The sequence below is a fragment of the Amphibalanus amphitrite genome, unplaced genomic scaffold (genome assembly GCF_019059575.1).
Source record: "Amphibalanus amphitrite isolate SeventyFive unplaced genomic scaffold, NRLGWU_Aamphi_draft 000182F_arrow, whole genome shotgun sequence".
In the NCBI taxonomy this organism is placed as follows: domain Eukaryota; kingdom Metazoa; phylum Arthropoda; class Thecostraca; order Balanomorpha; family Balanidae; genus Amphibalanus; species Amphibalanus amphitrite.
This window is the reverse complement of record NW_024881677.1, coordinates 748299-771916: the sequence shown is the minus strand read 5'-3', so window position 1 is coordinate 771916 and position 23618 is coordinate 748299. Positions and strand designations below refer to the sequence as shown.

General features: G+C 49.9%; 1 protein-coding gene across 2 annotated transcripts in view; it reads left to right on the top strand.

The window, feature by feature from the left end:
• Window positions 1-6551: 6551 nt before the first annotated feature.
• The window catches only part of LOC122384129 (multidrug resistance-associated protein 5-like), a 38317-nt gene continuing 21250 nt past the window's right edge, over window positions 6552-23618 (top strand). Inside the window, exons 1-5 of one of the 2 annotated variants that reach the window (XM_043371162.1) lie at window positions 6552-6669; window positions 13550-13761; window positions 14032-14115; window positions 17586-17715; window positions 18869-19048. In XM_043371162.1, coding sequence (XP_043227097.1) covers window positions 13751-13761; window positions 14032-14115; window positions 17586-17715; window positions 18869-19048 — 405 coding nt within the window. In that variant the 5' untranslated portion in view covers window positions 6552-6669; window positions 13550-13750. The remainder of the gene's footprint in view (window positions 6670-13549; window positions 13762-14031; window positions 14116-17585; window positions 17716-18868; window positions 19049-23618) is intronic. The other variant, XM_043371161.1, reaches the window with a different exon arrangement.

The following is a 23618-nucleotide window of genomic DNA, read 5'->3' as shown; positions in this document are numbered from 1 at the left end:
ACGCCCCGGCCCCCGACAGCTGAGTCGGCCGGCGGTACCCCTCCTCTGTCGTCAGGAGCCGTCAGCTGACCTTACACCGGCGCGCGCAGCCCCATCGACCGCGACGGAGGGGAGGGGAGAGCCGACGAAAGGTGGTGGTAACTCCATTCAGTGTTTTCATGGACGCATGGCCTCGACCTTGATATTGGCACCTTACTGGATCGGATGAGACTGTAAGATTCATTAGAACGGCGAGGCCCACAGCCATACACACATCGGCGCCGCAAACGCCCGTACGTACTCGGCGGCGGCATCGTGTAAACCCATGACTCATATGAAACACCCAGTGACACCTAGCGGTCGGCCAGACATTGCACTGACGTGGAAGTGACTACAGGCGGCGGCGCCCCACGAACTGCACCCTTCCCTTTGCTGACAAACCATCACAGAGGGAACATCTTTGTGCTGCCTGCCGACGATTGCAGATTGCCACTAGCATTTGGCAATTTCTTTGGCGTCTTTCAGCGGGAAATCACGGCACTGACCCTATGCAGGACGCTGATCGACAGAGGGCGTGAAAGGAGTCGAGACCGAGTCGCGCCAAAAGAAAATTGGTATATTAAGGTTACTCGTATCACCGATCGCCGAGCACGTGCTAATGGCACCTTACTGGATCGGATGAGACTGTAAGATTCATTAGAACGGCGAGGCCCACAGCCATACACACATCGGCGCCGCAAACGCCCGTACGTACTCGGCGGCGGCATCGTGTAAACCCATGACTCATATGAAACACCCAGTGACACCTAGCGGTCGGCCAGACATTGCACTGACGTGGAAGTGACTACAGGCGGCGGCGCCCCACGAACTGCACCCTTCCCTTTGCTGACAAACCATCACAGAGGGAACATCTTTCCCCACCTCCTCCCCACTCCCCCACTATTACATTATCTTCCCTCCCAACCCATTGTCTCCTCCTTTCATCCGTCCGTCTCGTCTTTCAGCGGGTCTTTCAGCGGGAAATCACGGCACTGACCCTATGCAGGACGCTGATCGACAGAGGGCGTGAAAGGAGTCGAGACCGAGTCGCGCCAAAAGAAAATTGGTATATTAAGGTTACTCGTATCACCGATCGCCGAGCACGTGCTAATGAGCTCGTGGCGTCATTATATTTGGTCAGCGCGGGTGTTTATGCGGCGTATTATCAGTATCGTAGCCCTTGCCTATCCCAGCAACGCTTTTTAGACGCACACGGCTAGTGAGAGAGAAGAATTTAGGTTTTACTAGTTCGTGAGAGCCTTGGCTGGCATCTAAAAGAGGCTTCGGGTCAAAATAGCAAACCATGTGTTGGGCAAGATTGTAACTGATGCTGCATCTCAGAAGTTCGCTTCAGTCGTCTGGTCTCTTACACTGGCGTCATTCAGGACACTCAGGGGACAACTGGCCGATCTTCTGACGCAGGGCCGGCACAGCACGGTCCATTGTCTGGGGCGCCTGTCTTGCCGTCCCTAAGGGATACTGACGAAGAAAGATCAGTATACACTTTCAAACACGCATCCCTTGAAAATAACGTGTTTCTAGCGCGACAACAGCACATTGTGGGCTTTGTCTGCAGAAAAAAAAAACAGAAGTCTTTTTTATTAGCGACGCAGGTGGCACATCATCACAGGGTGGTGATGTGATTCCGAGCGGCATCTGGTGGTAGTCACCCTGAATGCAGTAGATGTCGTTGGCGTTCTCTCGCTCAGACTGCACTCCCCCATGACAGCCCCAACTAGCCGATCTCTGACTGATACTGCGGTACATAATTTCAGCGTGCAGTGTGCATTTGTCCTTCTGGTGTTCAGGGCCAAACCATCCTCATCGCGATACGGACTGAGTGTCATTCCGCCCCTGGTAGCAAACTCCAGCTGAAGCACGCGCTCGCTACTTGGTCCTTTGAGCGGCTGGCTGGTCTGTCCTCCCGGTGCACTTCTGTTCCAGCGCAATAAGTTCATGCGACTGCAACGCTCCAGCCATTGAAAAGATTGTTTCAGCCCGAGGTCTCTCCTGTATCCTTCCCTATCTTATAGCACTGAAATTGTCTCAATAGACATGCGTGACTTAACCCGGCAGTTGCTGGGGTATTTCGCCACCCACCGTTTGCTGGGGGGGGGGGGGTTAAACGCCCCCAGTCGATAACTCGAGAACCAATAGGCGCAGCGAAACGCACGAGGCGGCAAACGAAAGAACGCGACGAGACGCTTCAGATGAGTACTTTAAAGCTGAATTTTGAGGTCACAGGTCGGGTCAAGGTCAGGTCAAACACCTGAAATCGGGCTTTCAGTAGCATGGACTTCAGGACTTCGCAATGGGCGCCTCTCGTCAGAAACTCTGTCAAAACGGTGCACAATTCATCATATAAGGCCTACAAGAGTGTCAGTTCCATGTAGGGGTCAGTCAAGCATAGGTCAGGGTCAAGGTCAGGTCAACCGGGTAGGCACATATCCCCGAAAATCAAAACCGTTATTCGCAGCCTATGACACATGTTTATGGGTAATTTGGGCCGTAGAACACGATGGTGACATTCATTTTATCATATGTGTACGTGTTTGGCTCAAAAAGTTCAACTTAAGAAATTCATGTATCATGGTCGTGAAGTAGTCACGAGAAATTGTCAAGATTCAGTTCAAGATTTTGGAAAATGCGGAACGATAATCAATAATCGAAGATAACCATTTGATTGTTCATGGTATTGGCATTCTAATGGCGTTTACGGCATGTCTGTATGTCTATTATGTGATTTTATATGATTTTTTGAACATATGCCGTTTTTGGTCGAAAACTCAGAAATCATGACGTCACTAAAACCTCGATATCTCAAAAATTTTCCGACCGATTTTTTGAAACTTTGTCACAATAAACTTCAATCAATTCCCTACAGGTACCCAAAATTTGGCGCGCCTGCAGCGCGCCATTTTTATGCTATGGCCCGGCGAAAAAAAGTGGGGGCGTTTAACGCCCCCCCCCCCCCCCCAGCAACTCGCGGGTTAAGCAACCAACCAAACAAAGCAGAATGCACCTAGCGACAACCGGAGCTGTAACATTGGAAAGGTGTACACATAACATATAACTCCCTAATGGAATACTGACAACGAAGCCTTGACTATATTATCCTAATCAAATTGATTGCCAGCGGACTCAACGATATGTGCAACACACCAAAGGATTTAGTTACCTACATACATCGAAACATTCATTTATATTTTAAAGCTTCAATGATGAGTGTAAACCAAGCGTCTCATGAAAATCATACGTCTCATGTAAGTACGCTCCTAGGAAATTCAAAACTCCTTACCGCTTAAAAAGTTAAAATTGTAAGCGTTTATGGTCTAGCTGAACTAGATCTGATATTTTAGATCAATCTATGGCACCCGGAAAAAACGACATTTACATAATCATAATAAAACGAATTAAATGTGGAGGTAGTTCTTAAAACCACCACCGAAGATGTTTACCAATGTAAAGTCTTTGAAAATGTTATTATGTTCAGATTGATGACGCATTGTTATTACCTGACTCCTCGTAAGGCAATGTGTAGTACAATTGTTTCTTGGCGACTTGAGCGTCTGTAGAGATGTTGTGCCGCAGCGTCTAATACCTCTACCTTTCGCCACTAGATGGCAGGAGCAAGGCGCCTGCAGCTATACTGTACCGCAATGATCAGTACTTTTACCTTTCGTCACTAGATGGCAATAATAGAGCGCCTGAAGTTATGCTGTGCCGCAGTGACCACTAGTTTCACTCTTTGCCGCCAGGTGGCAATAGCAGAGCGCCTGCTGTTTGCTGTGCCGCAGTACATACCCTTCATACGAATATTAAGCATGCTTTCCGGTGCGGCAAATAAGTGGGATATATGTCCTGAATCCTGGCCATAGAATCGTTACAATGATGATTCGATGACGATGAAGACGATGACGAATCTAGTTAGTACGATGACATTATGTTAGATTTTGTATGTGCAGCATCAATAATCTTGAGCTTATGCTTGTTTACGGCAAAACGTGGCTCTATACCATTGTCAGAGTCCAGAACTATTCTTTTTTTTACAAAAGTCGAGGACGGGATGATGAATCATCATGCAACTTATCCTCATCATTGGTAAGGACAAGGAGTCAATATAAGAATAGTTACATAGAAGGCGCATTATACCCTCCTCCCGTCGCCGCTTCGTCCCTAATTGAACTAGAGCTCCAAGCAGATACCTATAACCCCAGCCCCACCTATACGATTGCGCCACCATGGTGCCACAGCCGGTGACGGGATCGTTGGCGCCTCCCAGGGCAGTGGAGGCATGGTATGTCGATTGTCGACTTGGAGAGATGAGTGCGCCATTAGGCCACCGCACGGTCGGGGCAGGGCTAGCCGGGCATTGTTCCGCGTTCGAGCCTTCACATATGTAAGCGTACGCAACCCTAGGAACCTGTCATATCATGGTGAGCTGCAGCATTAGAAAAATACTGTGAATGACTGGCTGCTGTGAATTGTGATTATATAACTATTCTGTTTCTGTTATTATTGTTATTCTGTTCCCACTGACACAATCGAACCGAGGGACAAAATGTTAAAAAAGATGGAGAAAGTCTTGGTTGACATTAGTTATCCTATGAATTTAATTGCTGTACTTCCCATAAATTGTAAACTTTCGCAAAAATATGCAGCGTTTTGAATCAGAAACGATCTACCTGCACATGAATATTCTAACGACGAATGTGTTTTGTTAACCCTCGCCCGCACATGGGGGGGGGGTGGTTGCCACCCCCCCCCCCCAGGTAGACTTTCTGCTCTGCACTCAACATTTTTAGAGCTAGAAGGCTGATTTTTCGTATAGCTGCTCCTCTATCCTTTTTTGATGTCCACTGAAAATTTCAAGTTTCTGTGATTTTTGGTTTCGGAGATATGACCTTGTTTTTCAGGTCATGTCATGACCCAAATGGCCAATTCTCAACATCTTGCGTTTGCCATGGGCCTTATGAGCTTTTGACACCCTGATTTCGGCCTTTTTTGCCAGTCTTACCTCCTACCTATCATGGAACATGTTGTTTGACGATGTACAGGGGTCAAGGTCAGGGTCAAGGTCAACCTAGGTCACCTAAGATAATTGCGTTTTAGGCAAGCTGAATTTACTTTTTTTGAAGTTTTTTTTTACTGCATTTTTGGTAAAAGCTTCTCAGATCATGATTTCATGTAATATGGACCCAAAAACAATCGGTGCACACATCAGTATACACACAGACACACACAGACATACAAACACATATAATTGACCTTGACCTAACTTGACCTGAAATGACCTCAGCAGCAAAATTATGGTCGGGTAGTGTGACAAAGAGGTTCTAGCTGGCTTGGCACCAGAAAACAGCATCGTCATCGGTATTTGATAAGCAGCACACTTGATATCCAACGGTGACCCAAAACAGCAACATTTTTTAGTTTGACCTGACCTGGAAGGTCAATGACTGACCTGAGAAGGTAAAACTGGGTATCATTGGATTCGTCTCTTCCCAAAGAATCTTTTTGGTCTTTACTGCTAAGCTCTATCTCCAACAGGAACGAAATGGCGCGGGGGGGGTGGCAACCACCCCCCCCCCCCCATGTGCGTTCTAGGATGGGAAAATGGCATGTGCGGGCGAGGGTTAATGGCTAGTCAAAGAAATTTATGAAAAACAGCAAAAAACAAACAAAAAACCTTGAAACACAATTGATGAGCATTGTATGAAAAGCGCGGAGTCTGGAACTGCCGCGTCACTCTTCCGCTCTGACGAATCCAGTAGCCGGGTCCTGTGACAGCGCACCGGCCGCTCATCATTAATCGTTGGACCCCACGTCGTATGACAAACGACCTGAGGTCGTATCTGTCGGCGGCTGCGTGGGTGCCGCGCGGCGGGGGTCACTGCGGGGTACCACCTATTGGAGAACCATCGACAGCTCCCTGAGATGGGGCAGCCATGGGTGACGTAAGCTGTGGATGTGACAGAGACCAGGACTATGACATTTATGATCAAAACTGTGGCTGAGACTGTGAAGGGGGCTTTGTTGCTGGTGATTAATGAACAGGGCTGTGCCTCAGTGTGCAGAGTGGCTATTGCCATGCTCCAAATATGATATGATACTGGGCATTACTTATAGAAAAGAAGCTATACAGGAAACTTATGTAATACCCAGATAAGAAATTATATAAATGTACCTAGTTACGGAGTAAATTCACGAAGCTATCAAGACTATCCTCAAATTATATATCGTCTTTTCAAACTACTACGAAGTCCAATGTCAAGGTTTTGGAGTTCAAATTCAAAGTTGGACTCCCAATCCCAAGCCATGTCGGCCACTGTGAGCGCAGACGTCAATCTATAAATACCGCCTCGCCATGAGATCGCCTTCTGCGACGACCACCGTCTGCGACGTTCGCCATCGTCGTCGGTTGGCTGCTGAAGCAGGTGGCGCGGTCGATGGGGCTGCGCGCGCCGGTCTGTGGTCAGCTGACGGCTCCTGGCGACAGAGGAGGCGTACCGCCGGCCGGTGGCTGCTCAGCTGTCTGGGGCCGGAGCGTCTGCCGCCAGTTGGCCCATAGAGCAGTCGGAGGCTGCGGTGGAGAGGGGTCGCTACAGGATAGCGTGGTAAAGAGCTGAGAGTGCTGTGTTTGGTGTTCAGGTGAGTGGGTGTGGGAAAGCAGGGGCACCCTCCCCCTTTTTTTCACTAAATTTTCAGGCTCAAATCAGATCGCAGTCGATTGTTTCTGGCATGTTCATTGGTCGCAACAGTTTGCACACGTGCTCGCGCAGTCTGTGCGGCATATATGTATGTCATATTATTTATGCATGATTACGAAAGAAAAAAGTGTTTGTAATTGTCCTTTTTCCCAATCACCGCAAACAATTATAGTAATTAAAGCACTAGAGTTCCATCTTATATGGGCCGTATTTGCACTGCCGATGTTTTTCACAGATGCACTACATGATGTTGACCTCTTTCCCCTACGATGCTGACGTGAAGCTGACGTCATATGCACTCTGAAAAATCGACCGTTATGCAAGGTTCTCTGGGCACGCTTCAGTTAAATTCATGATGTGATCTAGCGATCGGGACAGTCGTGTGACATTAATTGTCGATTAGAGGTGGCAAAATGTGGACCCGAGGACCCGGTCCAAAGAACCAGTCTGGACCCATATGGGTCCAGACCGGTTCCTGGAAATTTTCTGACGGGTCCAACCGGGTCCTACCATAAACTATACATCTAGCACACTACACATTATTGCAAAATATGAAGTGAAGTAAGTTAATGTTTCTTTGCACACAGTAGCTCATGAGTATTCCCAATTGGAAATACGCTGTTTTACATGATGCAACTATTGATGACTACAAGTAGTTTGTATTAATTGACTTTTGGGGAACGGGTCCAACTGGTTCCGATTCCAACTAAGACCGGGTCCGACTGGTTCCAGAAATGTCCAGCCGGGTCTGGTTCGAGTCTGGTTCCCAAAATTTTCATCTTTTGCCACCTCTATTGTCGATAACGGGGCTTCAGTTGCTGCTTGAGTTGATATCTCTGTCACGTCTAACAGCGATCATTCAAACGGTCATAATAAAAGTAAATCAAATTTCCAACGATGCTAAAATTACCGAGACTTGGCGGAAGCGAGGTTATCACCCTACTTGCATAACTTCGAACCGAAACGATTCATGAGGCAAGCGGTCTTCCTGAATTCAGCTTATCTCTGAGCTTGATAATAATCCTTTATTGTTCTTAGATGTTAGATGTCCTTTATGTTAGGTGTTGGTGTACGAAAAACATCATCTCACGCTCTCACTCACATAATCCTTTATTGGTTTTTAAGCTGTGTTTATCTTTCAATCCGTTCTGTCGTGCATACAGACACTTGAGTCGATTCATATCAACATGTGATTTTATAGGATTAAATTGGACTTACTCCACAAGAGAATCGTTTTCGGTCGGAGCTTTCGACATGTATTACATGTCCTCTTCAGCGAAGGTCGGTAATCGGGGCGAAAATAAAACGTTCGGGTCGAATCGAATCGCACAAGATGTCGGTGAGCTGCGCAGAGTTATTTAGGCCGCTTGAATTACAAAATAAGCAAGACTGAAACACGTGACGACAATAAGAGTACACTCAATGAGAAAGTCTACCAAAAAACAAGAGCGCATACCACACTAATAAAATCCTAAAAAATATAGAAATCAATACATACTATCTCGGTACAGAAATATAAAACGTTATACATACCTATAAATACCACAAAAGTTAAAAACTACAAAGATGCTAAAGCAGGTAGGGTACAAAAGTGTAAAGAGATCAATATAAAAAAACACTATCACACGATATAAATGTTTAAAACACTATAAAACTACTGGCAAACACGACGAATTATTGGCAGCCAGCGGTCTTGCAGCAGCGCACCTGAGTTTCTGTTCACATTCGCATCATTAGGCGACACCAAGACGGCCTCCCGCCGTCCCACAGTCCGGATGTACGCCGACTCGAGCAGCAGTCGCATCTGGTAGTGGTTGGCTCGATTTAGTACCTTGACCTCATCGAAGGCAGGTGAACAATCCCTGTGAGCACTGAAGGCCGATGCGTTGGCTCTCGAGCGAACAGCTCCAGTCCAGCTCTCCCGGTGTTCTCTGACTCTGGTTCCTAGCTCACGGTCTGTCTCGCCGATGTAGACCACAGGATCACCGTCAACTTGGCAGGAGCACTCGATCTTGTAGGCCACGTTGCTCTCCTGCAGCTTCGGCAAGTGGTGCTTGGCTTTACTGCAGAACAATGATTTTATTAGTGTGGTATGCGTTCTTGTTTTTTTGGTAGACTTTCTCATTGAGTGTACTCTTATTGTCGTCACGTGTTTCAGTCTTGCTTATTTTGTAATTCAAGCGGCCTAAATAACTCTGCGCAGCTCACCGACATCTTGTGCGATTCGATTCGACCCGAACGTTTTATTTTCGCCCCGATTACCGACCTTCGCTGAAGAGGACATGTAATACATGTCGAAAGCTCCGACCGAAAACGATTCTCTTGTGGAGTAAGTCCAATTTAATCCTATAATATCTATTTGCTCTCCACACTAACATGTCTCTAAAACATGTGATTTGGTCTCCCCAGTGTTTTCATGGATATCAATGCGCATGTCTCCCGATAACAAAGTGTAACATTACTGAGTGGACATACACTTATCTGTTTCCATCACACTGCAGTCAATCATTGCGAACGCTACATGGTTAAGTTCAGTAAAGGATTTTTGATTGAGGTATTCAGTGCTCACCGAGGCGTCTAGCAGGTATGGTTACACTTTTGGTCAAGGCACAATTTGCATGCAGTGAGTGGTGTGGAGCCAGTGGTCGTACAAGGCGCCACCTACTTGCAATTAACGAGCAATCCCTATTCCATCTGCCACGTGGTCCTCTGACTGCAGCATGAGCCGCATAAGTTACATGATTACCATGACCACGGACCAGACCTGCAAGCTCCAACACAGCAGTTCCGTGAATGTCGGCGCTGCACCAGAGGCAATGTTCTCAGCTCATGAGCCTGACGTGCGCTCTGTTTACATGGCGTCACTGAAAACCATATCTAGGAATGAATTCCTGACGCTGCACATCGTGGATTGGACTGCAGCGCGCGCCAGATCTGCCATCCAATGCAGATCCAGATTATCATCTGCCAGATCCAAATCCATCAGATGATCGATCTCTGATCGGCTGCGAAAAGGACCTGAACAACGAACATAGGATGGTAGAAAGTTTCAGGGAGAATGCTAAAATTAGCTGTCTTTTGATGAAAGAATCAGCCATACAGATTCCTTGTTCAATCCTCATCCAGCTCCAACAACGTGCCAAGCGATTGTCCCTAATTGTGTGGCCGGGAAGATATTTAACAGAAGCATCCAGTCCTCTTCTGAATCACCGACTCTGCAAAATCAGCATGTCCTTACGTCAAAGCGGTGGCGTGTGGCGTAACGTCTGCAGAAAGGCTGGCGCCATGTATGTACCACAAGGGGATGATGAGGTCATGTTCAGTGTCCATCAGTCTACCGGGCCGAGACACGTTCCATGAGGCGCTGTTATCAATGAAGGGAGCTAGTGACGATGATTTGGTCTGTATAGATCTTGTAATCCGCGGCAGTGAATATCAAGGGAGCGCCGAGTTGGTCTATCTCAGAGCATATGCTGACAACTGTTTTGTGCCCTGCAGTCTATCTTTATTTAATGAGGCGAGTTTGAAGTTGACGTAAATGTTAAATTACCGGTCACGCCTGCTGCCTTCAGACACGAGCCCCTCATACAAAAACTATATCGTGACGGAGCGCAAAACTGTCAACAGCTTCAAATGTTACGTTGAGAATTAATTACGTCCAGCCAGCCAGGACGGCATTGCACGGTATTGGTAAGTTGCATGGTACGGTATATGTTCTCCAAGGAATTCACCGTTTAACCCCAGCCGGATCAATCTTCTTTTTTTTTTGCATACGCCCCGGGCGAAGCGGTGTGCCCCTCACTGTTTCGCCCCTTATCAAGCTAAGGCGTCGCGGAAAAAACAAGCGTGCAGCCGTCATAAAATGCAGAGACTGGTACCCGATAGCAAGTATCAGTTCAACCGGTGACCTCTGAGATCAGGTCAAAGTTCCCATGGTCAGGGTTTCGTTTTTGGTAAATACAGGTACCTACAGGGTAAGGTATATGGATTGTGTGTGTGTTTTGTTGTTGTTGTTGTTTTTTTGTAGCTTCGCCAAAAATGGTCGGAGAGGCACGATGTTGGCACCATCGTGTGTCACGATCAGGCATGTCGAGTGATATTCCTTTGTCTGGAAGAGATAAACATAGACACTCTCAAACATCGGGATGTAGGTAAAATTTGACACACTGAACCGAAAAATGGCACCTGTGACCCCTCGTTATGTCCCAAAGGTCATCTCAGGTCACGAATAGTATCTAACATATTTTTTTCGCTAATAAATTCTGATAGAGACATTTTAGAGCGATGAAAATACATTAGATGTGTTCGGCTCGACGATGCGGATCGACTGGTATGCAACATGACCTTTTCCGGTCAGGTCATGACCTTGACCTGAGGTCAAATTTTCAAATTGACCTTTCAAGGTCAAATTATAGTTTATTCGAAGCGTCTCGACGAGAGGAACACTATTCTGCCAAAAGTAATGTCGTGCCTCTTTTGAGTCAAAAGTTATTGCCGAAAAGACACTTTTCGTAAAAACGCCTAGTTTTGGAGTTTTTGCCTTCTGGAGGCTAACCGTTGGTCTGAGGTCAAATCTGAGGACATGGTGGCGAAATATCCATCGAATGCGCTTTTCCGTGGCGCCGTAGATCTATCGGTTCCCGAGTTAGCCGTGGGCAGTTTTCAAAAATTTTGAAATAGCCAACATATTTCCTTTGGTAACCTCTGGTGACCTGACCTTTGACCTTACCTAAAAAAATAACCGAAGTGTGTTCGTCCTTATTTTGGACGTTCTTTCGATTGCCGCTTACCGCTTGTCGCTACGTGGCCCAGGAGCCGAGTTAAAAGGGGGGGGTGTTCAGACACCTCCCCCCCGGCCCGGCGCGGAAGTCTCGGAGCACCGGCCCGCCGCGGGTTAATATCACATATCATTCGATTTGACAGATTGCCTGAGTCTATTGGTGACTTTTGGGGCTCGCTAGCTTAATTTTGATGACACTTTTAACAAAACATTTCGATGACCATAGTGACAACAGCATGAACGTGAAGTTGTCACTATGTGAAGTTGTCACATAGTGACAACAGCACGAACGTGAAGCATTATATAGGTACTGAGTATGGAAGGAATGGAAAATACGCTTCCGTGCGTTAAATAGCTTGGATCATTTCCGTTGACCAAGACCAAAATTAAAAATAGCAGATTCTATGGTGCCCCAATGACTTCAAATGGTCAGATTACTGGACCGACCTTACTTTAGATGACCTTTAACCCTCGCCCGCACATGCCATTTTCCCATCCTAGAACGCACATGGGGGGGGGGGGTGGTTGCCACCCCCCCGCGCCATTTCGTTCCTGTTGGAGATAGAGCTTAGCAGTAAAGACCAAAAAGATTCTTTGGGAAGAGACGAATCCAATGATACCCAGTTTTACCTTCTCAGGTCAGTCATTGACCTTCCAGGGCAGGTCAAACTAAAAAATTTTGCTGTTTTGGGTCACCGTTGGATATCAAGTGCGCTGCTTATCAAATACCGATGACGATGCTGTTTTCTGGTGCCAAGCCAGCTAGAACCTCTTTGTCACACTATCCGACTAGAATTTTGCTGCTGAGGTCATTTCAGGTCAAGTTAGGTCAAGGTCAATTATATGTGTTTGTATGTCTGTGTGTGTCTGTGTGTATACTGATGTGTGCACCGATTGTTTTTGGGTCCATATCACATGAAATCATGATCTGAGAAGCTTTTACCAAAAATGCAGTCAAAAAACTTCACAAAAAGTAAATTCAGCTTGCCTAAAACGCAATTATCTTAGATGACCTAGGTTGACCTTGACCCTGACCTTGACCCCTGTACATCGTCGAACAACATGTTCCATGATAGGTGGGAGGTAAGACTGGCAAAAAAGGCCGAAATCAGGGTGTCAAAAGCTCACAAGGCCCATGGCAAACGCAAGATGTTGAGAATTGGCCATTTGGGTCATGACATGACCTGAAAAACAAGGTCATATCTCCGAAACCAAAAATCACAGAAATTTGAAATTTTCAGTGGACATCAAGAAAGGATAGACAAGCAGCTATACGAAAAATCAGCCTTCTAGCTCTAAAAATGTTGAGTGCAGAGCAGAAAGACTGCCTGGGGAGGGTGGCAACCACCCCCCCCCCCCCCATGTGCGGGCGAGGGTTAAGAAAAACCCGTGACTTGTGCACAATCACGAAAAAAAGGTACATAACTGCAGTTGATCAACTGAAGATCAATACCGTAAGCCGAATCGCATCCTAAGGGCATCGATGACATAGTTATCAACTCAACTGTGTAAGCAACCTGTGTGAAATATACGCATAATCCGCACCAGCTCACCTCCAGCTACTCGTTGAATTGTTTATTTGTCGGCAAACTGTGTACAGTTGCACAAAGTGCAGTTCTAAGTACCAGTCGCACAAATGACCCTCCACGCGTCATGTCATGCTAAGCTGTTTTGACGCGAGGAGTGAGTTATCGGTAACAGGGACAATATTTGACTTCTCCCTGGACAGATATGTTTTTTCACAATCTTAATTAATTACTCCTTGGATCTGTCATGGAGCGCACCGTTCTCGAAGTGATGGCATGCCTCATTTCAAGTTTGTTAAATCCAGCAACACTCACAACAGTCATGACACTCGTCTCCATTAGTCGGGAGTACGTACGTACCTCACTCAGTTCCGTGTTTACATGCCTGTCTTCACATCACGGTCTCCCCAACTCCGGTTCACGGGTAATGTATAGCATCCCTCCCCCCGCTTCCCCCTCAATACCAATCCGTGACCGCGCCTCTATCACACCGCAGCGTCGTCGACTCGTTCCAGGCGTCACGTCACGTCACGCTATCGGCCGGACGTCCCCCTGTCCTCAGTGCCCATCGGACCCGTCCAGTGACCGGTCACCGACAGACAGTCAGACAGTGTGCTGCCGGCGCCGCCCGGGTCGGGTCACCGCTGAACGGGTCAGCGAGTCAGAGTGGCGGGTCAGAGACCGGTCGATACTGACGGAAGGGGCACGGACGCACCATGACTGCTGAGTGAGTAACTTCAGCGGGCTGTGAGCACTCAGCAGCAACAATAAACGATCGAAACAAAGGGCTAAGAACGGTGTGTGTATGTATATGACACAGTTTGATGTGATGTCGGTGACATGGTGCATCGCGTTGCTATTTGATATGCTGATTGCTAAATATGATTTTTTTATGAAGACCCGAAAATCTTGATACCGAATAGTTCTTGAATCATCGAAAGCTTGCTGTTTTACATTTAACGCTACGCTAGTTTACCACCGATGCCGTGTTTTGCAGGCTGCAAGAATATACGAAGAGAAAATGGTCGGAGAGATACAAATCCTCCTTGAAGCAGTTAAAGCCCATCCGATCAAAGTCCAAGTAAGTTTCCCGCGTCTGCCATGGCAATGTCACGAGCATTTCCACGCAATTGTTATGGTTGTGATATTACATGGTGTGCAAAATTAACGAGATAATATTAATCGCATAATAGCAAAGGAGAGTGAGTTGCGTGTAACTCCAGTCATTTAATCTAAGAGAGAAAGGGGGAGAGAGTGGAGAGAGAGAGAGAGAGAGAGAGAGAGGAGAGAGAGAGAGAGAGAGAGAGAGAGGAGAGAGAGAGAGAGAGAGAGAGAGAGAGAGAGAGAGAGAGAGAGAGAGAGAGAGGAGAGAGAGAGAGAGAGAGAGAGAGAGAGAGGAGAGACCTTCTGAAGTCTGTGTTGCATAACAACCCCTGCAGGACTGTATGAGTGTATGTCTGGACGGCTAACTGGAACGAATGAGAATTTGCCAGTCTCGCAAGCTAGGGAAGTAATGACTGAAGAGGTTGCATGATAAGTTCCAACTAACACCAGCAACGTTGACGAAGCTCACGATCACTTGTTCGTTTTAAGTGATAAGGGCCGCGTCCAAAAGGACTTCGAGGTCACGTATCCCCAAGCACGCCTGGGTCAGAGCCGGCCGGCCCTTGTTTGTCATAGGACAATGGGCTGGTGGGACATGTTCAGTCGCCACACTGGCCCTGCTTGGATCGCTGGGAGCAGAAACGGGAACAAAAAAAGCACTCGGAAGCAGTCCACCGGTATGCACATCAAGGCTGGCATAGCATCCTCATTTTGAGTAATTCACGTCAGTGACTTAGCTGTGTTGATAGACCCTCAGCCTCCTATGGGAGGCTAAACAGCTTGAATGGCTCATGCTGTTAAACTCCGGGCTTGTTTTTGTTAAAGACGATTTTATAGTATTTCGTGTGTGTAAGTACTTACATCGGTGGTCAGAAACCTGTGGCTCGCAGGGTTATACAGCCATAGGGACTCTGTCGCCTTGGAACATAAATGCGCCACAGCAAATTTCAAGCATGACCGTGCACATTTTGTCACCGAACAAACGAGGCACATACCACAAACGCGCCAGTGGCCTTCTCAAACCTAGTAACAGAGTGAGTGATGAGATTGAATAACAGCGACTTTTTACCGAAAAACGCCTACTCTGGGGCGTGCCTCTGAAAGGTCGTGCGTGTCACGACGGTGGGCTCGTCTCTGTACGACAGCGGGGAGTCGGGCAGCACCCGGTAGGTACGTTTTGACAGTGAGAGACACTAATTAATGGTCTCAGGTAGCAGACTGATAATTTTGTGACGACGTGGAGTGACGTGGCATTTTTGGGAAGGTCGTGGAGCTTGGGTATTCATGGATATAAGAAATCGTCGTCTCAGTGTTACATCCTCCGGCATCTTTTTATGCTACCTAGAATACCTATGTTGCATTTATGTAATATAGTTTGATCTCTCCATAAAGTTGACGTAGCGAGATGAAATAATGTAGCATGTCTTCAAGCGTTCGATAAACAAGAAAATTTGTGTAAAATATGTGTGTGAGCTCATTTTTCATTTTGCACATTTTTGGCTGCACAACGAAAAAAGTAGGTGACCTCGCCTTCCTACCAACGTGCATACCACCGTGCAGTGGTAGGGGAGAGTGGGGAAAGATGCCCAGGGCTTTACTTTGTCATATATTATTCGAAAATGACGGTCAGAAAGCAAAAACTTGGAGTTCAAACGGAAGCCGACATCATTTTTCTACAAAAATATCACACTTTCGTGCCTGAAATATTATAACTTTTTTTGCTATTAAGCATTTTCCTGAAGAAGTGAAAGGGGGCATCTTATCAGGGGGCGTCTTTCCCACAGGGTGGGAAAGACGCCCCCTGACGTTGGGGAAGATGCCCCCTGCACTATAAGTGACATAAATGGGCACGTGAATCGCCTGAACGAATCAGTAGTCCCTTCGAGCCTGCAGTAGACACCAAACGTCATCGTAAGGGCCCTCAAAAGTAATCGTAAGGGGCTTCAGAGGTCATCGTTAGGGTCATCGAGTCCAGCGCGGCCAAACAAGCCTCCGTGGTGGCGTTCGGAGACCACTGTGGGGGCCCTTATAGGTCTTCATGATGCTTGAGGGCCCTCGAGCCCATCGTGGGGACCTCAGATGCCAGCGCGGCCCGTGGAGCCAACGTGGGAGCCCTCAAAGGATGTCGTGAGGGGCCCTGGAGCCAATAATGTGGCCCATAGAGACCGTCGTGAGGGCTCACAAAGTCAGATGCCGCCCAAAAAGTCGCTGTGTGGGCCGAGAGACCGGCATGGGGAGCAGCCAACCGTACTGGACTCTCAATAGTCCCAGATCGGCTTTGTCTCTCATCACAAGTATGTAATAAATGATTTGACGGGCTGCTTGAAGGACAGCCTACGGATTTAGGGGGGCGTCTTTCCCCATCAGGACAGGACATCTTACCCCAAGGTACCGAAGTAATATTAAATCAGTACAATTTGTTAGCCATAAAACTACACCCTGAAACAAACTGCTTGGGACAGAGTACACGCATGTTAATGTATCACGACTATAGTAAGGGACGCAAAATTATCTACCTTCTTTGACATTTACAATGTTTTGACACCAAGATATTTTTTTGAAAGCAGCAAATAAAAAACATGCAAGCACCAGCCAGCCGTTGCCCAACTGAGCTTCGCAAATTTTTGTTCAGTTAACAAGGCAGGCTTCCGCTTTACGCTAAGAACCTTAATTTCCAGGTTCGATTATTTGTTTCGCCGCTAGAGGGGGCAGTCTTTCCCACCCTGGGCATCTTACCCCACTCTCCCCTACATAAAACCTAAATAATGTAAATATATGAAACCTATAAAACCTGAGTCTCTCAGTATACTCAGGTCGATAGGTCAAGGTCATACGATTTCCGTCCGGGGGAAGGTGGTATATCGCAGTGCGATCAGGTCCCGGCTCAATGCGTGCCTCCATTATTGTGCTTTTGTGTTTCCCGAATCGCAAAAGATCCGCAGACACCTTCTCCGGCTGTATGCCGCTATCTTGTGCCGGCCGTTCACACTAATTGTTTGATGAAACCTTACAACTTCCTGGTAAATATCATATACATGAAATCCCATGAAGTCACTGTGTAGCCACTCTTCAATAAGGCTCATGAGTATTGAAGTCCGAAGCTTCATCTAATTATTGTGTTTGTAGAATTCAGCACGCATTGGGTCTCATGATCCAGGAAACACTAAGACAGTCATTTCACGACGGAACATTGAGCGCCTTTTTCGTTGAAATTGAAAGCAAAAAACCAAAGCAATCGACATTTCATTCAAAATATATAAAACCTAGGTACTAGTAAACAACTACTAAAATCTCTCAGGTACCAAAAGCATCAAACGGATCAATTAGATGCCTAATTTTCCATCGCTAAAGGGGCTAATCTCTTTAGCTGTTCGCTTCTTTGTCACTGTTTTACTGTAAAAAAAAAACTGTTCCGTCATCACTAACCGTCTCTTCCGTCTCTGTCAGGGAGCCAAAGCACCTGATGCCAGGCCCTGGCCGGGGTTTTCTCTCCCTCTACACTCTCTCATGGATGACAGGACTGATGTGGAAAGCATGTCGGGGTCAACTGAAGCCCGACGACATCTGGACGCTTCGGGTACGTAAATGGTGAATTTTGTGCGAGTGCTGCAGAAAACGCATGGTCTATTGCTAGACTAAAATGGTAATATATGACTACCAGTGAGAATTTGTATAAATTGAGCCTATACCATGAAATAAATCATACATCAACTTCATAAGAATGAAATAAATTTTAGCAAAAAGCGATTAAAGAGTTTAACTAGCTTGAGTTCTTTTTAACCCTCGCCCGCACATGGGGGGGGGCGGGGTGGTTGCCACCCCCCGGTAGTCTTTCTGCTCTGCACTCAACATTTTTAGAGCTAGAACGCTGATTTTTCGTATAGCTGCTCCTCTATCCTTTCTTGATGTCCACTGAAAATTTCAAGTTTCTGTGGTTTTTGGTTTCGGAGATATGACCTTGTTTTTCAGGTCATGTCATGACCCAAATGGCCAATTTTCAACATCTTGCGTTGGCTATGGGCCTTGTGAGCTTCTGACACCTTGATTTCGGCCTTTTTTGCCAATCTTACCTCCCACCTATCATGGAACATGTTGTTCGACGATGTACAGATGTCAAGGTCAAGGTCAAGGTCAACCTAGGTCATCTAAGATAATTGCGTTTTAGGCAAGCGGAATTTACTTTTTGTGAATTTTTTTGACTGCATTTTTGGTAAAAGCTTCTCAGATCATGATTTCATGTAATATGGACACATAAACAATCGGTGCACACATCAGTATACACACAGACACACACAGACATACAAACACATATAATTGACCTTGACCTAACTTGACCTGAAATGACCTCAGCAGCAAAAATCTGGTCGGGTAGTGTGACCAGGAGGTTCTAGCTGGCTTGGCACCAGAAAACGGCATCGTCATCGGTATATGATAAGCAGCGCACTTGATATCCAACGGTGATCCAAAACAGCAACATTTTTTAGTTTGACCTGACCTGGAAGGTCAATGACTGACCTGAGAAGGTAAAACTGGGTATCATTAGATTTGTCTCTTCCCAAAGAATCTTTTTGGTCTTTAACACTAAGCTCTATCTCCAACAGGAACGAAATGGCGCGGGGGGCATGGCAACCCCCCCCCCCCCCCATGTGCGTTCTAGGATGGGAAAATGGCATGTGCGGGCGAGGGTTAAGTAAACATTTGTTTTAGTGACCCCTGTCTGTTCTCGGTAGACGGAAGACTCGTGCCAGACCAACTACACCCGTTTGGAGCGGCACTGGCGCCAAGAGGTGGCCAACAAGGGACCTCGGTATGCCTCGCTCACCAGGACACTGATTCGCACCTTCCGCACGCGCATCGTCACCACCACTGTGCTGCTGCTCGTCTCCAACTTCCTGGCACTGCTCGGACCGGTAAGTCAGGGCTGCAACTCGCATTTCACCGCGGTGTGGGATGCAGTGGCCCTGGCGTGCACTTTTCGGCAGTGGCGGATCATCAGCTTTATGGGACAAGAGAGTGGAACCCAATTACATACATACTGAACGAAAGGAAACAATAAATATGCTTTAGGGCGATATGCCACTCGCTTCCCTGTACCAGCGTTGCGTGGTTCAATTATTAAAAGAAAAGCCATCGAAATATTTTGAAAAATCAAAAATTGTACGGTATCATTTCCTCACTTAACAGTTTTCATAATCAATATGTTAACTTATCTCTCCAACAAGAAGTTCAGCATGCCTATGAGAATCGAGCGGTTGAATAACATTATAGGCACACACACTGAAAACAGTTTAACCCAAGGCTGGCGAGTAAACCGGTGTTTTACGGGTACCCCTATCCGCAACCATTTTTAACCACCCTCCCAGGAGTAGTGCTAGGTCCCATTGCGGTGTAGTCGTACTTGCTCTGAGCGGATATTACCGCTGTCAGCGAACAAGTCCGCTGAGAGCAGGGACGACTACACTGCAATGGGACCTTACTGTACTCCAGGGAGGGTGGTTAAAAATGGTTGCGGATAGGGGTACCTGCAAAACACCGGTTTACTCGCGGGCCTTGGGTTAAATTGTTTTCAGTGCAGCTGAAAACGACCATGCATTCGTTACCTTGCACGGCCAATGTCGTCATAGAAAAACTAAAAAAAAAGTCACTCAGTCAAAGAAGAATCAAGAAACAATCACAGTGAAGCATCTGCTAAGCACATCGGCACGTGCTCAATGTCTTCGCCGTGGCGCGAATACACCCGACGTGCCCGATGAATTTCTGTGATACGCTGAATTTCAGATCTCTGCTTCATTTTATAGATCTTGCTGCATTTAACTCAAAGAGATGTTGCATGATGACTTTATGTTTTTGAAAGATGGGATAAGTGACCTTCCTCGCGTAAATACGTTAATTTGAATTGTGAAGAGGTTTTGAGCTCCATAAGTCGAGCTTTCAAAAGCACATAACCATGAACGCCGACGAGCTGAAGAAAATAATACCGATCGTGCTCTCGGAGGGCTTGGAAGACGTGGTGACGATCGACTACGGCCGAATCGGCACCGGCTGTTCGGAGTCACGCTACCTGCGTATTGCCAACCCCTCGAACGAGAGCGTGACGTTTCAGCTACGGCGCGACCCGCAGTCCCACCCGCTGGGTGACGTCTTCAAGCTATGTCCGTCCTACGGTGAGCTAGCCCCGGGTGACGCCACCACCGTCACCGTCAAATACCGGCCGCGCTTTCCGCACGTCAAAGACATCGACTACTTTACGCTGCTCTTCGGCAGCGCTGGTGTCATCCAGCTACACCTCGAGGGGATTTCTCTCGCTCCAGCGCTGGCCCTGTCGTGTGACTCTCTGAACTTTGGCGCTGTGGCCGGCCGCAGCTCGGCACGGCGCTACTTCGAGCTGCTGAATGACGGCTCGGTGCCGGCGGCGTTCTGTCTGCCGCTCCGCTCGGCGCTGTTCTCTGTGGAGCCCAGCGGCGGAGAGGTGGCGCCCGGTGAGAAGCTGCGCGTCTCGGTGAGCTGCTGGAGTGAGCAGTGGAGGCCGGCGCGGTGTCAGCTGCCGCTGCTGGTGCACCACGGCCCGCCGGCCGGTCAGCAGCACATGCAGCTGCTGCTCGGCGGCGCCGGCCGCCTCCCGATGCCGGCGCGCGGACCGTTCCAGCCGCCGGCCTCCACCGCCTGGGCTGTGCTCGATGTGGACCGGGTCGACTTCGGACGCGCCTGTCTAGTGAACGGCCAGACGTGCGTGGTTCACCTGAGTAACGTCAGTGAACGCGAGCTGCGCGTGACGTGGCCGGCAGAGCGGCGAGATATGTGGAGCGCCCGACCGGCCGTGGCTCGCCTCCGGCCCCGACAGACAGCGATGTTCGAGATCATCTTCCTCCCCGACGAGCCGAACCAGCTGTATTTCGGTCACGTGGAAGCACTGCTGTCTCCGGCGGAGGCCAGCCCGGGTACCCCGGCGGCCGCCTCGATCGTCTGCGCCGCGCTGGGTCACACGTTCGCCGACGGTGCAGAGACCTGGGTACCGCGCGTGCAGCTGTCCCCGGTCCCGCTGGTGATGCCGCCCTGTCCTCTATCCGGCACTGTCGCCACCACTGTCACACTGCGAAACCTGGACGAGCGGAAGCCTCTGGTGTATGACCTTCTATCGGCGGCTCCCGAACTGCGTGTGTGGCCGCTGGCTGGGCGCATAGCGCCCGGAAGTCTTCACGTGCTGGCTGTCCAGTACACGGCCTCGGGAGGGACTGAGACGGCGCGCGCTCGACTGGAGATCTGCTGGAGGCTGAACCTGCACACCGGTCACCGCCTGCAGCTGGCGGTGCTGGTGAGCCAGGAGGTGCCGGCGGCTGCCTGGACACCACCGCAGCTCAGCCTGCCGGCCGCCTGCCCGGGAATGGTCGTCCACCAGTCGACCATTGTGCGTAACTTGACCCGCTGCAGACTGCGTGTGGCAGCTGAACCGAGTGACACAGCGCTGTACGCCGACTTCCCGGAGCTGACACTGGCACCGAACCAGCGCCGCTCGGTGCTGTGGAGCTGCCGCGCTGACCAGTGCGGTACACACGAGTTTATTGTGCCTCACCGGCTGCAGCTGTTGGACGCGTGTGACCAGCCGCTCGGCACCTCGCGCGTGCATAACGTGCGCGTCCGTCTGCAGGTGGTGCCTGAGACGATCTCGTGCGCGCCGCGCCGTCTGACATTAGGTGAGTGCGCTCTGGGTACACCGGCTCGCGCTTCTGTGACCCTGCGGAACAGCTGCGCGGCGGCGGTACCGGTGTTACTGGCACTGTTACCCCGTCCGCTGGAGACACAGACCACGGGCACGTCCGCACTGCTGCTGCCGGGCGAGGCGCAGGCGCCGCCAGAGGCAGCCGTGCGCCAGGTGACCATTGGCGCCGAGAAGGAGATAACTGTAACGGTGGAGCTATGCCCGCGCCAGGCCGGCGACTGTCACTGCGACCTGACTTACCGGCTGCTGTCTGAAGAGGTGGACGGTCGTCCCATCACGGACCCAGTGGAACTGGCCGAGTTAACCCTGCGCGCCCACCTGCCTCGGGTATGGATTGCCGACCTGGAGGCCATGTGTGGCGAGAGATTCGAGGACAAGGCGCTGCTGTGGCGTCTTCTCGCCGTGGATCGGCTGAACGCTGCGCTGGCCAAACCGGAGACGGTTCAAGAGCAGCCACTGGCGCTGGTGTTCCCTCCCCGGCCGCACGGCTCGCCGCCGCTGCGTCTGGTGCTGCTCCTAGAGAACCCGTGCCGAGTGCCGGTCGGCTGGTCGTGTCGGACGGCCGAGGATACGAGCTGGCTGTCTCTGAAGCCGACCACGGGCCGGCTGGCTCCCGGCCAGCGTCAGACCGTGTCAGTGACGGTGGGTCCGATGTCGGCCGCCGGCCTCGCCTGCGCACGGCTCCGGCTAGCGGTGGACGGCGGCAGCGCCGTGCCCGTGACCGTGGTGGCCACGGGCGTGGAGTCCGGCAGCGGCTGGCTGTACACGGTGAGCGAGCCGCCGTGGCCGGGCCTGCTGCTCCCGGACACGGCTCCCGAGCGGCCAAGTCCGCTGCAGTCGGCGCTGGGCCGGGGTGAGCTGCAGCGGCTGGCCCTGCACCCTGTACCCGTCGGCTGCCGCGTGCCGCCTCTCCAGTTCTGCTCGCTGTATAACGCCGGTCTGCAGCCGGTCCAGTTCCACGTGCACACCGACGCACTGGAGGCGCTGGCGGAGGAGAACTATGGCGTGTCGGTGCTGCGCTGCTTGGACACCCAGGGTACCGTGCCGGCCGGCGGATGCGCACGGCTCCGGCTGCTCTTCCAGCCGCTGGAGGCGCGCGAGTACTCGGCCCGGCTGCCGGTGTGTGTCAGCGCTCCGTGTTGCCACCAGCCGCTGCTGCTGACCGCTCGCGGTACCGCTCCCGGTGAGCCGGCCGCCGACCCCGCCGAGCCGCAGATACCCAGCCGACAGCAGGCCACCATGCCCGACCAGCAGGTGCGGCTGTCACACCGCTACCTGCAGTTCGGTGCGCTCAGCACACACACAGAGCAAAGTCGGCTGGTGTACCTGCATAACTCCGGAGAAGACGTGCTGCAGTTCGCCTGGACTCGACGCCTGGCCGCCGCCGACTGCTGCGCCATCTATGGAGCTGACAGTAGCGCCTCTGGCGGCGAGTCCGCCGGGCCGGTAGTTCGACCGGAGCCAGCAGAGGGCGTGCTGAGGCCGGGTGAGGTGCTGCCCGTGCGGATCACACTCAGTGCCGGACAGCACCCGCAGGTGTACTCTCACACCATTCACCTGGCGTTCCGGAACCTGACCCGTCAGCGGTTGTTTGAGCTCAACCACGCTGCCTGGGAGGTGGAGAGCCAGCGGCGGCGCGATGAGTTCACCATCACAGAGGCGGCACCCGAGGGCACGCGCCGGCCGCCCTCACCACCGCCCATGGAGCCGGCAGTCATCTACACGACGCTCTCACTGTCCGCGCTCGTCTGTCATGCTGACGA